Source organism: Triturus cristatus, chromosome 8 (genome assembly GCF_964204655.1).
Source record: "Triturus cristatus chromosome 8, aTriCri1.1, whole genome shotgun sequence".
Classification (NCBI taxonomy): domain Eukaryota; kingdom Metazoa; phylum Chordata; class Amphibia; order Caudata; family Salamandridae; genus Triturus; species Triturus cristatus.
The window spans coordinates 171,854,244-171,870,716 of NC_140591.1; the positions used below are offsets into that span (position 1 = coordinate 171,854,244).

The 16,473-nt window shown below is 44.1% G+C and overlaps 1 protein-coding gene across 1 annotated transcript in view; it reads left to right on the forward strand.

The window, feature by feature from the left end:
* PSMG1 (proteasome assembly chaperone 1) overlaps positions 1-16,473 on the forward strand; it is a 65,349-nt gene that overhangs the window by 24,471 nt on the left and 24,405 nt on the right. The window contains exons 2-3 of the mRNA XM_085621253.1: positions 4,511-4,620; positions 8,533-8,687. Of these exons, the coding sequence (XP_085477379.1) occupies positions 4,511-4,620; positions 8,533-8,687 (265 nt within the window). The remainder of the gene's footprint in view (positions 1-4,510; positions 4,621-8,532; positions 8,688-16,473) is intronic.

A 16,473-nucleotide genomic window follows, 5' to 3' on the forward strand; every position in this document is an offset into this window, starting at 1 on the left:
TCCCACATCACCACTCCACTTGTTTCTTTATCCGACGTACCCTCCTCTCTAACCAGTTTTGCACTCATTCACACAACCCCTCATCCCTAATCAGAGTAGTTCCTACAAGACACTGCGAAGGAGCACTTCCTATGATACTAGTATACCCTTGTTTTTAGACCGTTCTAGTTTTCCACTTACTTGACCTCTTAATGCTTTTCAGTGAATAGCCTTTGTGAGTTCAGTTTGCCTACAGTGGTCTTCTAGGGGGGTGTTCCTTAGACAACCCTTGCCACAATGGCTGAGCAACTGTAGAGTGGGTGACGAGTTTCCTCTATGATCAAGTTCCATGGCTTGAGGGAGTGTTGTCAGGTGCTTCCCAAAGGCCCGCAGAGTTGATGTATTTTTGGAGATTGTTTGTGGGGTTTTTCGTAGTCTGGGGTGCAGCTCAAGTGCCCCTCCCTTCAGCCTGTGTTAGTTGTGGAGGTGTAGTCTGTTGTTTGGTGTCTTGTTTGACTCTGTGGTACATGTGTAGTGATCTGTCCTTCTGTGTGATTGTGCTGATTGTCGCGGGCGGATGATTGACAGTGTAGATTGTCTTTGGATGAACTCGGAGCTGGGAATCTAATTGGATTACCTGTTTTAATACTTGCATGTGGATGTTAAATGAATGACCTATCTCCTGGTTCCCTTCTGCTGTTTTTGTTTAGTAAGGCATGTCCTCTCTAGTGTTCTAACAGTCATCGTCTGTGTTCTTGTGTCTTTGTTTTTATTCTTTCACGGTTTGCTAGAGTTCCAGCTTCTGCTTCTCCGGTATATGTTGCTGTGGGCTTAACCAGTTATACGAGGGTTCATTTCCTCCCCTAACTATTCTGCCCCGCACTAATTAAACTATTAAAATACACCAGTCCCAGAGTTAAAAATATATCCTTGAGTTCCTTAGATTGTACTTTGCCTTGACTTTCATTCACATTGGCTGCTGTAATCAAAGCATTAAAATGCTGCAGTGTCTTAATGCTTTGAATATGACAAAATATTTAGGAAAACAATAAAGTATACATAATCAAGACTTTAAGTGTTTATTTGAGATCTGTATAAAGTTCCTGTTTAAGCTGAATCCTCTACTTAGGAGTAACATTTGCTGATTTAAGTGCACCACAAGACACGGGGCCAGAGTTCGACTTCAAAGTGGAAGCAGAAATGGCCAATTAAAAATGTGTTTTAAGAGTCTTGTGAGAAGATAACAATGTAAGCCTAGGGCTGAACTTGATGGGAGACACATGTAATAGTCCTGGAACTGCTAATGAAAAAAGCCTAATTTGAAAGTTTTGTCTGGTGAACATTGGATATGTTTAGTCCTTGGATCTGTAAGTAACCTGATTTTCTTGTCATTTCTTAAGATGTAGTTGCGAGAATATGGTCTTTGAAAGTGGTGTAGCACAACTTGCATCGCTTTCTGATTCTACAGCGGGCCATGCTAGTTTATACAAAATAGATTTATTGCGGTCAAATGTACTTGCACCAAATGTGCTGCAAAATGAAAAATAGCTTTTAACTGCGCGATGGTTGACTGAGTACAATTAATTTGAAGTTTGTTTCCTCCGTGCCATCTGGAGATGACAAAAGACTGGGTGGCAGAACAGAAATCTGCCTTAGGCAAAAATTAGCACGATTCTTCCCAATAAAGACATCTAGAACAAGCACAACTGTGTTTTTTTTTTAAAAAACATGAGTATGAAAAAATTAAAAGGACGATAAAGTACACTAGGTAACCTAAGAAATGGGCCAGTGAAATAAGCGTGGGAGAGCAAGCCAGTGAGAAAAGTATTGTGACCTACGAATGAATTAAAGAAGAGGAGTGTAAATAATAAAAACACATTTTTAGCTGGATTTGGCTTTTTCATTAGATTTATTTTTGTTTTTCCAAAGAATATAGAGAAAGTACAGAAACAAAGTATAAACAAATCAAACTTGCTAATTGAAGAATGATGAACAATCGTTACTTATGGGATGAACCCACAAAATAATTCAAGTACATGCGGCATTACCGATCACGCATGAAAAAAGAAGCAAGGTGTTGCGAGGTGATACAATGACATAGTGGAAAATAAACAAACATAATCAAGAAGCATAAGGGCTTTTAGCAGCAGACTCGGCTCTAAATACACCTCTCATTGTTGCATGCGTTCACGCTTGCCTATTCCTTTACAATTGCTCGATCATAATGTTTTCAATTCTATTTCAGCCCATTGATTGATCAAGGATGACAATTTTAGCGTACTTGGACATTTGGCGAATTTCCAATAATTGGCTATGCACCTTTTTGATAATATTAATGGGAGGTCCACTAACCTCCTTACCATTTTATGTCTCTTGGGTCAATAACATATTCCCAACAGGAGCATTTCGGACCAAGAAGCACCCTTCTACCAGTTGTGTATTCCATATTATTGGCCGGCCATAAATCCCACAAACGACCCAACCTTTGAGCAGGACCAATACATGTGATAGATCAGCAATGTCAGTTCTACATCTGGGGCATTCATAGTACCTGTGCCATTCGGTCCATCAAACCAATTTGTTTGGGAGTCATATAGTCCCTATGCAAAAAATTGAACTTGCGGAGTTTACATCTTGGGTTCCTGGAAACCTGTGAGGGAAATTCTAATATTTTGCCCCACTCCCTGACCGTTAAGTCATCTCCAATGTCAGTCAACAATTTGATTGTAACAGATGAAGTCCCCCTCATCAAAGTTGTTATGCAGTGCTCTATATATCTGTGTAATAGCTCTGCGGCTATTAGCCAGTTTCAGTATGGTGTTTATGTTATGACTGTAGTCAGGCTCTGACGATGTCGCAGGGCCCCATAAATCGTGCAGTTTCCCCATCATACCTCCATAGGCAACAAAGAGACCAGCCAGTATAATGTAAGTCTCCATGAGATCAGTGAATATGTGTAATATCACAGCATTATATAAGTCGCCCATAGTTACAGTTATGCATTGGGTCAGTTCTTGTGAATTAAACCTTGGTTCTGTAAACAAATCTCTCAGGGGGATGTGAGGTGAGTAGGGGCTCACAATTACATGTACTTTTATTGCTTCCACAGTAGGATCAAAGAGTCTGCCAAGACTAATGATCCCTTCATGGTGGGGTGTGTGGGATTAAAAAGGGGTGCAATTTCTCATCCGGTTGTCTCTGAGGCCAAATCTAAGTGGCTTCTCCGCTGGGTCCTCTAACAACCATTTTGCCAACCATTGGGCTGCCATATGATAATACTCAAAACTGGGGATTTAGTGGCAACTTCATTCTTTTTAAGTCATTCTATGCTCCAATCATCTTTCCACAACAGGGAGATGACCAACGTGTTTAGTTATTGGTAATGGATGGTACGTTGCTAACGTAGTAGAGCATTCTAGGTAGCATCACCATCATGGTGAGGGCGATCTGCCTCACTATGCTTAGTGGCAGTGGTTTGCAGAATTTAACAGATGATCAAAGCTCACAGATTGCTCCCCCATGTTGGCATCCATTATGTCTGGTCTGGTGTGTAGTATTTTAATGCCTAGATTTTTCAATACTTGTGATTCCCAAGGTGTCCTCCCGCCACATTGGGCTCGCTGGATTTTATATGAGTAATTGACATGACCTCACACACACGAGTAAGGTGGAACTGAGACCGTCCTGCAGATATGGATATTTTCCAGTTTAAGATTGAACTTTGCATCATCTACATACTGACGAATCGACACACTTGGGTCTGTTAATTTTTTTTTAATGGAATACTTGACTATATTCCCCACATTTACTTAACCCCAGCCCCACACAAATGATCAACATAATGAAAATCGAATCTGTAGGTTATAATTTTTTCAGTTTTTTTATTTTATCACTCCTTGGCAAAAAATAGGTGTACCTTCTGCTACCCTATTGTACCAGAAGTTAAAATTGCACATTAGTCCATCACTTATACCTAAGACTGTAATGAACATCACATTTATTTCAATGGTTCGTTTTGTTGTCAGGCATGCTAAAAAAAAAAGAAATTGTATTGTGAATGTCTGTCCGCTGCATCACGTCTTCTAGTTGCTTTATCTATTCCAGATATATGACAAATTGGATCCCATATGAAAGTCGGCCAAGAGATCCATGAGCGCAAGCACACAGCATCTCCCCTATCCAAGCCGCAGATGGCTTCGTCCATCGTCCGGACAGTCGGTCTGACTGCCATGGCCGGTTCAAAAAGAGTTTAAAAATGACACGCTTTCTAATCGGCAGCCAGTGAAGCTTCCTGAGAAGAGGGCGAGCGAGAGGGAAGATTGCAGCTTGGACAGCAAGGTGCTGTTTACTGATGGCAACAGAGCGTTCTCATTGTCCAGGCGACTGGTGATGAGAGCCTAGACAAGAGTCTTCCTATCGGTGTCTGGAAGCCAAGGGAGGGCTTTTTTTTAGGAGCCTCGTGCTGCCTTGTGAAGTTGTAGGGTGATTTCTAAGTAATATCTTTTTCATGTGATTTCTTTCTTTTTGACAGGGAGGTTCATGTGTCGTGGAACCCCGACATCAGCCCATCAACGGAAACCTCAAGCGATAAGCGCTTCCCTTGCTCAAATCTTGTACTGGCTGTGGGACACAATGCAGCAGGTATTTACATGTTTATTGGAAGTGAAAATATAGTAGGTGCACCATGTCCCCGGTGTCCTCCATAGTATTTATGCTCCGTTGTACTGCAAGACATGGCCTATTATGCAAACTAGGGTTGTAACATTCATGGAGTGCCTGGAAGAGGTAGGAGGAGATATAGAGAAAACAAAGGGCTCCCCTGACAGAGAATAGGTGGAGCAGAGTCTACATCATAAATGTGGTCTGTGTATGCCCGAAAGGGCTAGTGGAGGTTGCATGTATGAAGTGGAGTGACGTAGTGTAAACAGTGATGAAAATGAACTATAAGAAAAGTAAGTTTGAGTGTGTGAGCAATGGGGAGACATGGTACGGTTAGTGGTCTTTTTTTATTTTTTTTATTACCTCTTTATTGGTGTCTTCATATGTGCCGCGGGCGAGGAACCTGGCTTCTCTGTCCAGTTAGAACTGATTCAGCACATAGTGTCTCTCCTTTTTGTTCCCTGTTTATGCAAATCCAGATCCTGGATTCTTCCTTTGCTTTTCATTACATTATGATTTTATTATGTTTGCACCTGTGCATGCAAAATGAGACAGGCCTCTAAAACTTATTTTCTGGGGCAAATGTATATCACAGGTGAGTGCAACTCGAACTTGTGTAGAACTCCCAGATTAAAGTGGTGGAAGCTGTAAGCCACTGATGATATATGCATGTTGTCCAGAAACACCACTGTAATCCACAGTGTTTGCAAAACAGTTTTTTGTTGAAAGTTTAGCTTTATCACAATTTCAAACCAGCACATCATAACTTTATAGTGAGCACATTCTTGCCATACAAATTTCACTCATTACAAACATAGCACGTGTTCCAAGGCCACAGCGAATTCGAAACCTATATTTTGTCACATCAAAAAAAAACAATAAGTGGAATTCAGTGAGACTTCCATCAGACATCAGAGTAAGGGCCCAGGGGCCGTATTACACAATATGGCGTGCTCTCTTTGTTTGCACCGGATGCACCTTTCAAAAGATGCGCCCTGCGTAAACAATGAGAATGTGCTGAATTATATTGAATGCGCTGCAAAGTCGTGCTGTCTGGGGGCAGCGCATTTGAGTGAAATACAGAGCAGCTTTGAAGCAGCCTCTCCGTGTTTCACTGTGTAGGTGGCAAACCACCTGCATTTTAAGGGGGATTTGAGATCCCCCTTGCAAGCAGGTGCAGTGAGTGACTGAACCCACCTGCTAGGGGATGTCTGTGGGGGGGGGTCCATATGACCCCCCTTTCCCACTTTAGAGCTCTGCTATCGGGGGGCGCACTGACAGTACATGTGTGCACTGATTGGTGGTTGTATCTGGTATTTCTATTGGATTAGGGTTATTGTTCTCATTGGTTGGTTATTTGAGGGTTCCGATTGGTTCCTGGGTCAGTGATTCAATTAATGTATGGTTGGGACTAGGACTAGGGTTAGTCTTTCTATTGGAAATAAGGATTAGGGTTTCCTGTGTGATTAATTGCTGGGACTAGGGTTGGGAATAGGATAGGGTTAGGCTTTCTATTGGACGTAGGGATTAGGATTTTGTGCCTGATTGAGTGCTTGGACTAGGGCTATGATTGGCTGTAAGCTCTTGGTCTCCTATTGGTTCTATAGTTTAGGGCTAGTGTTGTGATTGGTTAGGGTTAGGTCTAGATTTCCCATTGGCTGAAGGGGTCACCTGATTACTAGGGCTATAAAAGGCCAGGGATCAGGGCGTCTCAGCCCGGGCATCGAGGCTAAGGGATTAGAGGACAAGGGCAGTTGGCTGTTTGAGCCTGTTCGAGACTGGTGGGGACTAGGACCAGAAGTGCTGCCCATTTTCCCATACATCAGCATACACCCCACCCCATCCATGACCAGAGTAACACACTCACACCAAATCTACTCCACACATTTACAAAGCAACCCTATGCACAAATCAATGTACCAGCACACACTACAAAACCACACCTATATACCCTTCTATCCCAGCAATCACACATTTCCACCATCACCTACAAACAGCACACAACTCTATCTTATACCAACCTTTCCACTCATCACTAGCACAACCAAATTCCATACCATACTTAACTTCAACCCATCCAGACACACACTCCCTATTCTAATTACTCCTAATAGACCCCCTTTTATCACTAACAAACCTATACTCAGCCTTCCATCATTTCTCCAACCAACACCCCCTCCTTCTTTCTACTAGAATAACACAACACAACACTTACACTCCGCAGCACTACGCATTTTAACTCTTTCAGCAATCGAGTCTAGGTCAAACACTCTTAACTCTACCTCATCCCCTCCTACACACAACATGCACTCTACTCACAAACACATCACCACCCCCTTTACCTTATAATCTCCACTCACAAACACTACTATACAAACCACTCCATCTCGTAAAACAAATCCATCGTCACCTTTTTCACTACTCCTCAAAAACAAAACCTACCACGCACACAAGCACAACAGAATCTCTCATTCACAACCCCTCATAGTACTTACAGTCACAAAATACAATCATACAGCCACCTTTCACTCTACACAAATTAACAAACTACAATGCCAAGCTTTCTCTCTTACACCACACCTAACACTTATACAGCAACACAGCACCTCTCTTCTAACAGCCTCTCATCCATTGGACAATTTAGAAACTTAACACATGACCCACATGCTGCACCACCACCCCTAACTCATACACCTTCCACCCTAAACAAACGCAAACAATATAAGCAATGTGCCACACATCACAACTTTGCTTCTCCATGTCCACTGCACAACAAGATTACACCACAAGTACAACACAGCACACCAACTTGCTCTCAAACGTCGTCTCTACCACCTACGTAGGCAGACCCATCAAAATGCCTTCTTAGCCTGCTGGACGAGGACCACATTACAGAACAGCTACACAATTCCTATCCTAATACAGCTAACACCAGCACTAAAAATGCACCTGCTACAAACCCACACAATACTGATCACTCTTCTACAAAACAAAGTCTCACTGTGACCAAAGCACATTCTCTAAACTGTCTACTAATAAATGCTCAATCGCTCTCTGAAAACAAACCACACATCTACGACCTTCTCACTGACACGAAACCAGACACACTATTCATAACTGAATCATGGTTGGGAGATGATATGGATCCAGTCCTGCATGAAGCCATTCCTCTAGGCTATCAAATGATCACCCAAAATCGTATAGGCTTAGGATATCTTCTACCCTAAGGCCTCATTGGTCATTATGCGCTCAGTCCTGTTGAATCCCACTGCTAACATTCCCCCTTTCCTTCTACCCCCAAATCATCTGGTACTTTTATTCTGTCACACCCTTTTCTTTTACCTGCATATTGAGATGCAGCCTCTTCTTTTCTTGTTTTGTTTAACGGTGAGCTCCTTTAGGCTGTGAAACATGTTGTGTTCTGGAATTGTGTGTGACTATGGTTCCACCTTGTGCTTTACCACTTGCTTTGTTATTCAAGAGAGTCTGCACAAGTATCCACTGCATTTCTAGTATTTGCGACAGGTAGATGTGGAATCCCTGACCCTATTATACTTGCAGACTCTCCTTTCTCTCTTCTTTCCATACAATCCTGGCGTAGATTCATGCAGAGAACAATGAAATGAAGAGCATTGTTAGTAGTAGACCTGACCCTGCAAAATTCTCTACCAGGCTAGCTAAACACATACCTATAACAGGAAGACCCTGAAATGTAATTAGTCAAAATGATGTATATTTAGACCATATGTCAGTGCATTGCACCATTTTACCCCTTGACTCACATGGCTGATGAAGAGTGCTTCTAGGAGCAGGGAACAATATGTCAGAAGTCAAAGTAAAACATTGAAGTTTTTCTTATTGCCATTATTGTAAAATTCCATGTTTTGTCTGAAGGTTTTCTGTCGACTTACGTTCTGAATTCTGGAAGGTGGGAAGTAGTTGGATCCGCTAAGGTGTGGAATGAAAGGTGCACAAAGTCGAATCGAAGACCTGGCTCCCTTTCAACAGATTCTTCTTGTGTTTTTTACCGCATGGTTTCTGATCCCACGGTAAGAGCTTGAAACACAGTGTTAGATTCCAAACTCTAGTTCACTTCTATTCGTTATTGTTCTTTGAAACAATCCACTGCTCACCCATTATAGCATAAAGGATCTGTCGCCACTAGTCGTACCCAGGAACTGCAGCTGGGCCTTAAAGTGAATTGAACTAGTCACTTATTTTATTTCCGAACAGAAGAGGTACTGAAACATTGAATTCCAATGAAATGCTAGTCTTCTGCAGTACCTTTTTATTTCCCTACGCATTGTGGGAGGAAGTTGATGTATCTCCCTCTGAAATCTCCAGAAAGTCTGTTTGTAAAAGGATATTCTGCGTCGGGTAATCTTACTCCTCTGTCATCAATAGAAGGCATCTGATTTGTATGACCGGTCACCACAAGTATGGGAGTGAAAGTAGTCATGAAAACAGCACAGACATTCTTTGTTGCCATTTGATGTGAGATGAAGTTAGCACTTATTTGTAAATGAAAACTACTGTATTGCAAGAATCGGCCTTAATACAACTGTTTTATAGCCAGGTAAGACCTTGCATGACTAGTGTAAGCCCCCCTCCCTGCCCTTCTTGGACTCCCCAGAATAGCTTTTTCAAACCATTGATTTTTCAGGCTTTCCCATGTGAAATTCACACATGGGCAAGACATAGCAAGACTTCGCCTGTACAATTATTTATGTTATTTATTTGGTTGTATTTGGATGTTTGTCTAAATGTGTGCTCTTATTCAGGATGGTGATGCTTCTAGTGTTGGGTGAGTAAGTCTGACCAGCCTTGCGAAACCAATGTGAATAACCCTGTATTACCAGTGGATGCCATTTCAGAAGTCTATTATTGAGAAGTTTTCCTGAGTTTCAAGTTACCCTGACTACGAAACTAGAAGCACGGTCTGCCATGTAATTTCATGAAAATGTGTCCCTTTTCATGTCTCTGAGCAGTATAATAATTGAGTTTCCATTTTCCATGTTGTAAATGAACAGTCTCAATCCAAACAGTGGGAGTAGTCCCAGCACATTGACAATGACATAGCTTAAAGTTGCTTAATTGCTACATATCTGATTGAACTGTTACAAAGGTAGCAGTGGATAGATTGTTGTTGCTCAATCAAATGTAATGATACACTGCCAAAATAATGAGGACAATATAATTTGAAACTCATTCTGCTATACGATTTGGCACACTGCCACCAGTGATGGCAATATGAGATGGTTGAAATGAGTTTCAGCCAAGTCCTGCACTTGAAAATATGTGTGACACCATCTTTACCTTCAGTCAAACTTCTGATGGAGGCTTCTAGCCACAGATTCCTTACTTTCAAATAATCCCAACTGTCAGAGTGGATCCGGAACATGTTTTGTGAGCAGTACCCCTGAACTTCTGTCATTGCCATCCTTCGGTTCTGCGTGGCATCGTCTTGGTCGTCTGTCCCAGAAGGGACAAGCATGGTGCCTATACAGGTGCCACACCAGCGCGCTGATAGCAGCTGTTTTCTTTTTGCACCAGTCCGTGTCGATCCGGAGAGGAGCCACCTCCAGTCACTTTTTGACTGACCTTTTCCAACCCTTTTTTCAAAGATTTTTCAGACTTTGTCTTCTGGTGTGGCAGGGATGCTCATAAGGAAGGCTGGTTTCAAGTCCTGTGGCGCCTGTCACTAACAAATGTCCGGGATGGATCCACACCTCGTCTACCTTTGGTGCCTCAAGCACAACAGTGATGCCAGGACCTGTGTCGATTGTTGCGCCATGCATCCCAAGGCATTGAGGGGGTGGTCCCTCAAGCTACTTGCTGCTCGACATGCAACGCCTTGACGGTCTCAGTCCCCATCAAGTGGAAGGGCTAGGGATTGGTCATGCAACCACTACAAGCGCTCGTCGTCACAGTCAAAGTTGTCCAGGTGTTCAGGCAAGTCCCATAAATGGAAGAAGAGCAAGAAGGCAAAGAGGCCTTCGACATCTGAAGAGACTAGGGAGCATCAGCATTCGAGGCCTGGCTCTGCGTTGCGCATGGAACATCTCCGTGTCTCCCTGACTTTCCAGGAGCCGGAGTGACCCATGCTCAACTTTGTGAAGTTTGAGGCCATTCATCTCATGCTTGGGCGGCCCGTCCCCGCTGGAGTGCCTTTGGGCCCTGCGAGCTAGGGAGAGGCCCTTTCTGATCTTCCGCCGGTGGGTTCGCCCCCAGGAGCCAGTCGGGCCCCCTTGGATCCATGGATGAATCTGAACTGGTGCCCGTTGAGACACCTTGGGCTATCCTGGCGGTGGCTTCATTTCAGACATCCCCGGCCCCACTAGCACCCACCAGTAGGGCAGTCCCCTGACTCTGATATGGAGCCAGATCGGCATCGTCCGACGCCGACTCTGGTGTGGACTGGGGTCGAAGCCTATGCCCTACTCCTTTGGGTTAGGACTTAGGAATGATTGTCTCCAACTGCCCAGCCACCACAGCTAGCAGACGTCTAAGTCTTTGTGTGACCGAGGACACGGCACCCAAAGGCCTTGTGGGTTAGGTAGCCAGAGGTCAGACCAGTCCCCCCCCCCCCCGCCACCAGTAGCAGCAGCCTCCAAGCACAATTAGTCTGCCCTCCGACCATCATGGCCACCCAGTGGGAGGCACAATGCGCCATCATCTGCTCCACTGAAGGTCGATAACATCCGACTACAGATTGTCCAAAGGGGCTACTACCTCCCTTTTATGACTTCCCCCACACCCATGCCGCCTACTTGCGACAAGCTGGCGGAACACCACATCTCATTACTCCACCACGAAGTGCAGGTTCTCTTGGCGATGGGAGTCATCTTGAGAGTGCCCCCATCAGAAGTAGTTCTTGTTTGCTATTCCCGCTACTTTCTGGTACCCAAAAAGAACAGAGGCCTTCTTCCTATCCTAGACTTGTGCCCTCTAAATTTCTTCCTGAAAAAGGAGAAATTCAAAATGCTCGCACGCTCGCAAGTCCTGTCCGCCCTAAACTCGGGAGACTGCATGGTAGCAGTGGACTTGCAGGACGCATAATTCCACATTTCCGCCCTGCCTGCCCACAGATGTTACCTGTGGTTCACGGTGGTCCATGAGTACATTCAGATTGCCTGCTCCCTTGTGACCTTACCAGCTCCACTCAGGTGTTCACCAAGGTGATGGCGGTGTTGCAGCTCACTTGTAGAGATAAGGGGTTCCAGTCTTTCCCTATCTCGACAACTGGCTGTTGAAGGCAGGCTCGCCGCAGGAGGTCATCTCTTACCTCCAGGCTACAGCAACATCCTGCACTTGCTGGGGTTCGCTATCAACGTGCCATAGTCACACCTGATCCATTCTCAGGTGCTCCCTTTCATCAAAGCTGTTCTGGACACAGTGCAGTTTTGGACTTATCCTTCCAAGTGGCGAGTCCAGGATATTCAGGCTATAATACCGAAGCTTCAGCCTCTATTCTGGATTTTGGTGAGACTGACTCTGAAGCTGCTGGGCCTCCTGCATCCTGCTTGTGACCATGCCCATTCGCATATGTGGGCTCTGTAGCGGGACCTGAAGTTCCACTCGACGCAGCATCAGAGGAATCTCTGATATGGTCCAGATCTCAGAGGGTATTCGAAAAGATATGCAGCGGTGGCTGACGAACCATGATTAGGTCAGAAGTAGACCTTTCTCCCTTCCCTAACCAGAGCGATTGTAGTGACAGACTCTTCACTCCTGGGAAGGGGCAGTCATCTGGGAAGGGTGGAGGTCAGAGGACTCTAGGCTCTGGCAGAATCTGGGCTCCAAATCAACTTCTTGTAGTTCCGAGCAGTCTGGCTGGCATTGAAAGCCTTTCTACCCTCCATCGAATGTGTTATTGTGCAAGTGTTTATGGACCACACTACTGACATGTTGTACTGCAACAAACAGGGTGAGGTGGGGTTGTGGACCCTTTGTCAAGAGGCTCTGTGCCTCTGGACTTGGCTGGAACATCATGGCATCTCCCTGGTGGTTCAACACATGGCAGGCTATCTGAACGCCAGAGCGGACAAACTCAGCCGAAGATGCCTAGCAGATCACAAATTGTGTCTCCAACTGAAGGTGGTGCAAGGTCTTTTTCAGCAGTAGAAAGAGCCTTGGTTAGATCTGTTCGCCATCATTGAGAACGCCCAATGTGAGCAGTTCTGAGCACTGGAGTTTCCTTGGTGGCTCTCGCTTTGAGACTTTCGGACTGGTCTCAGAGAGTCTGGTATCCCGAGATGTTGAGCATGGCAATCGGTCCTCCAATCAGGCTGCCCTTTTTGAGAGGATCTCCTCTCGCAGCAACAGGGGAGGGTTCCTCACCCAAATCTGCCAATGCTCCGCCTTCATACGTGGGGATTTAGTGGCTACAATTGACAGCTTTTGACCTTCCACCTAAAATCTCTATAATGTTATTTTGGCAGTTCAGCGTCCCTCCACCAAGACTGTATATACCGGCCATTGAAGCAACATTTTGGCATGGTGTATAGACACACAGGTTGACCCTTTTATCTGCACCTCCTTCCCTAGTCCTTTTATTTATCCTTGCCCAAGCCCAGCAGTGTTCTGCATTGAGCAAGTTGAAGGGTTATTTGCCTGCTATCTCCGCTTTTCTGCGGGTGCCAGATCAGACTTCCCTTTTCAAGTCACCTATTGTAAATAGGTTCCTTAAAGGTCTTCAGCACATTTCCTCCAGCTCCCTTTGTTTTACCTCAAAGGGACCTCAATTTGGTTGTTTTACTAATGTGCGCTCCTTTTGAGCCTCTTCATAACTTCCCTCTTATGCTTCTTTCCATCAAGATGGCCTTTCTGGTGGCAATTACATCTGCTTGGACAGTCAGCAGGTGCTGTCATCTCCGCCTCTCTAAATCTATTTACCCAGACAAGCCGTTTCCTTCTTGCCAAAGGTAGTAACTCCGTCCCACATAGGCCAGTCCATCACTCTGCCTACTGCCCCAGCCCTCTAAGGAAGAGGAGAGACTTCACTGGCTAACACAAAAAGAGAATTGTCATTCTAACTTGACTGCACACAACTGTTCCGGAGGGACAATCCACTCTTCCTGGGCTACGTCGGAGCCAAGAAAGGGAAGGCCGTGCAAAAATGAACCATCTCCCAATGGATTGTGTACTGCCTTAAGATCTGCTATGTATTGGCTAGGAAGCAACCCTGGGAGCTTGCGTGCTCAGTCCATCGGAGTAAAAGCTGCGACCACTGCGTTAACACGCCGAGATCCGGTTCTGGACATCTGTCAGGCTGCAAAGTGGGGGTTCCTTTCAAATGCTCGCCAAGCACTACTGCCTGGACAGTCCGATTCGTCAAAATGGGCACTTTTCCTCTTGGGTCCTGTGTCCTGCAGGACTTTCATGTCTAAATCAGGTTTGTAGCCTTTTCTCCGGGGAGTATTGCTTGGGTATCTATTCTAGCCGCAGATTCCTTACCTTTAGAAGTTTCTCTCCGATGAATAAGTTACTTGTCTTTGGTAACGCCTTATCTGGCAGAGACTCTGTCTAGCAGCAGATTTCTTACTGACGCACCCATCTTCCTCGCTCTGTGAACTGAGTTTTAGGTACAGGCTGCCCCCTTTTCAGGGCCCTAGTTCCACACACTAGTAGTCAATGTTCTTCCTGGCTCCTGGTGTAGAAAGTGGGGAGAAGAAACTGACGTCAGCGCTCTGGGCTGGCGCCTATATAGGCATGTCGCTTCCGGCACAGACGCTGCCTCATAGAGCCGAACTATGCAACCTGCCTGCACACAAGGGCACTGATTCCAGATCCAGTCTGACACAAGAGGATTATTCTAAGGGAAGGAATCTTCAGCTAAATGGAGTCTCTACCAGATAAGGCATTACTGAAGGTAAGTAACTTGTTAATTTCTTCATGCAGCACTTGTAATGTTACTTGTATTGGCTTGAAAAAGTCCCTTTAGGGGGCAACACCAGTGTTGGACGGCTGCTTTATGAGGTTATCTGTAGGAACAAGTATATAAAGCCTTGCACTTCACATTACTTTTATACAGATGATGGACTTGGACTTTGTCTTGTTGTCAAATAATCAAGTTTAAAAGTAAACCTGGTCTGGGATTACCGTAGTGGGGTGGCCTCTCGATGTGTAGCCATCCTCTCATTTTACCGACCTTATTATTTCCTCTGTATATGTAACAAGTGTGAAAAGAATTTTAAAAAAAAAAACTTTTGAAAAGCCTGTTTACAGTTTTTGAATCACGCGGTACTCATATGCTTGTGAAGCATTAGGATCAAGCCAGTTATCGAAGTGTTGGTAACAATATCTTGAGAGAAAGAGAATTTAACTATGTTTGTTGTTGCTCTGCAAAACAATGAAACACAGTAACTTCGAATGGAATAGGATAAGAGCAGAGGGTAAAGGGCCTAGTTTGAGTGTATTGTATATTCTGAGCAAAGGTTCTGATTCATAAAGATATTTCCAGGACTAAGTGTGATTTGTATACTACTCAATCAAGAATCTGCAGGAGGAGGCTGCGCCTACTCTCAGAAAAATGCGAACCCGGGTCATGGATTGTTTTTGGTTTGGGGTCACCTTATAGGTAATGAGGTTAAAGAATACTGGGCAGAGGGGTCTGAAGAAGCTGGGTGGATCTTGAATTTGAGTGTTTTGCCTTCTACTTGAAGTGGACATACTGTTGGTGTAGTTATTATTTTCGGGACTGATGGTGGCTACTGAACTTGTATGTATTTATGTGCCATTGTTTCAAATCTCAAAGCCTATGATTCAAACTAAGAGTCTTGTCAGTTCTATGATTAACTGGAGATTATGGCATTTTGGGTGGTTTTCTTGGCCTTTGACCTCATCCAGGAGTTGAATATTAGCATGTGTCATGAATTGCAAACACTGTTGGCCTCTGCGAATGCTGATGAGCATGACATATCTGATTCTATCAAACAAATATTCCTGGTCCATATTATGCGGTATGTCCTTCTGTACAGTGTGGCAAAAATGGAATTGGTCACTCAAAAACTCTACAGGAATGAAATTTCCAATGGCCATCGGAAGTGTCTAACTGACCAATTATGATTAAAAGGGAAAATGCATATCACATTGGTGCAGTCATCACTCCCTGTAAGGCACTGGAGATTGTGGGATCTAGCCACTCTGGCACACATTAGTATTATTATTGTTCCATAAAAGCTAAATCCTAATTGAATTGCATCAGGATGAGTGGTCCCAGAATCTTCACCCCTCCTCAAAGCGGTTAGTTGTTACGGGGTTTCCTCGGGGGACCCAAGAAATGAACACAGTGTTTGACAACAGACTGTGTTGATCTTCAATAAATAGTTTAAAGGAAATGCCATGGATGGTTGAAACCCGGCAAAAGAAAACAAGGGTTCTTGTGTGATACTGGAGAGCAAAATGAAGCAAGGAAACAGAAGAAAAATTGCAGATAAGTAAAACCGAGAACATTAGATGGACTGACCATGAAAGGTATTTCATTGAAAATAAATCACAAAGGCATTTCATTGGTAAAGAAAGAGGGGTCATGGCAAAGCGTAAATCATACTGCCAAAATGTAAGTAAGATATCCAGATGTTGTGGCAAATATTTCCCAGAGGAAGCCCCCTCCCAATGATGTTATGAGAACAGAGGTAAAACAGGCAACCAGGGGGATCAATATGGTCTATTTCAAATTCCACCTTGTGACCAGTTAGAATTAGTAAAATGTCATTATATTTGGTTTCACGTTGTGAAACAATTATATTGTGTGCAACAAAAACTAATTTTTAAGCAAAAGTTTGATAGTTATTTAGTTTCTTAAGAAGTGAAAGCTAGGTTGTCATGTAGACT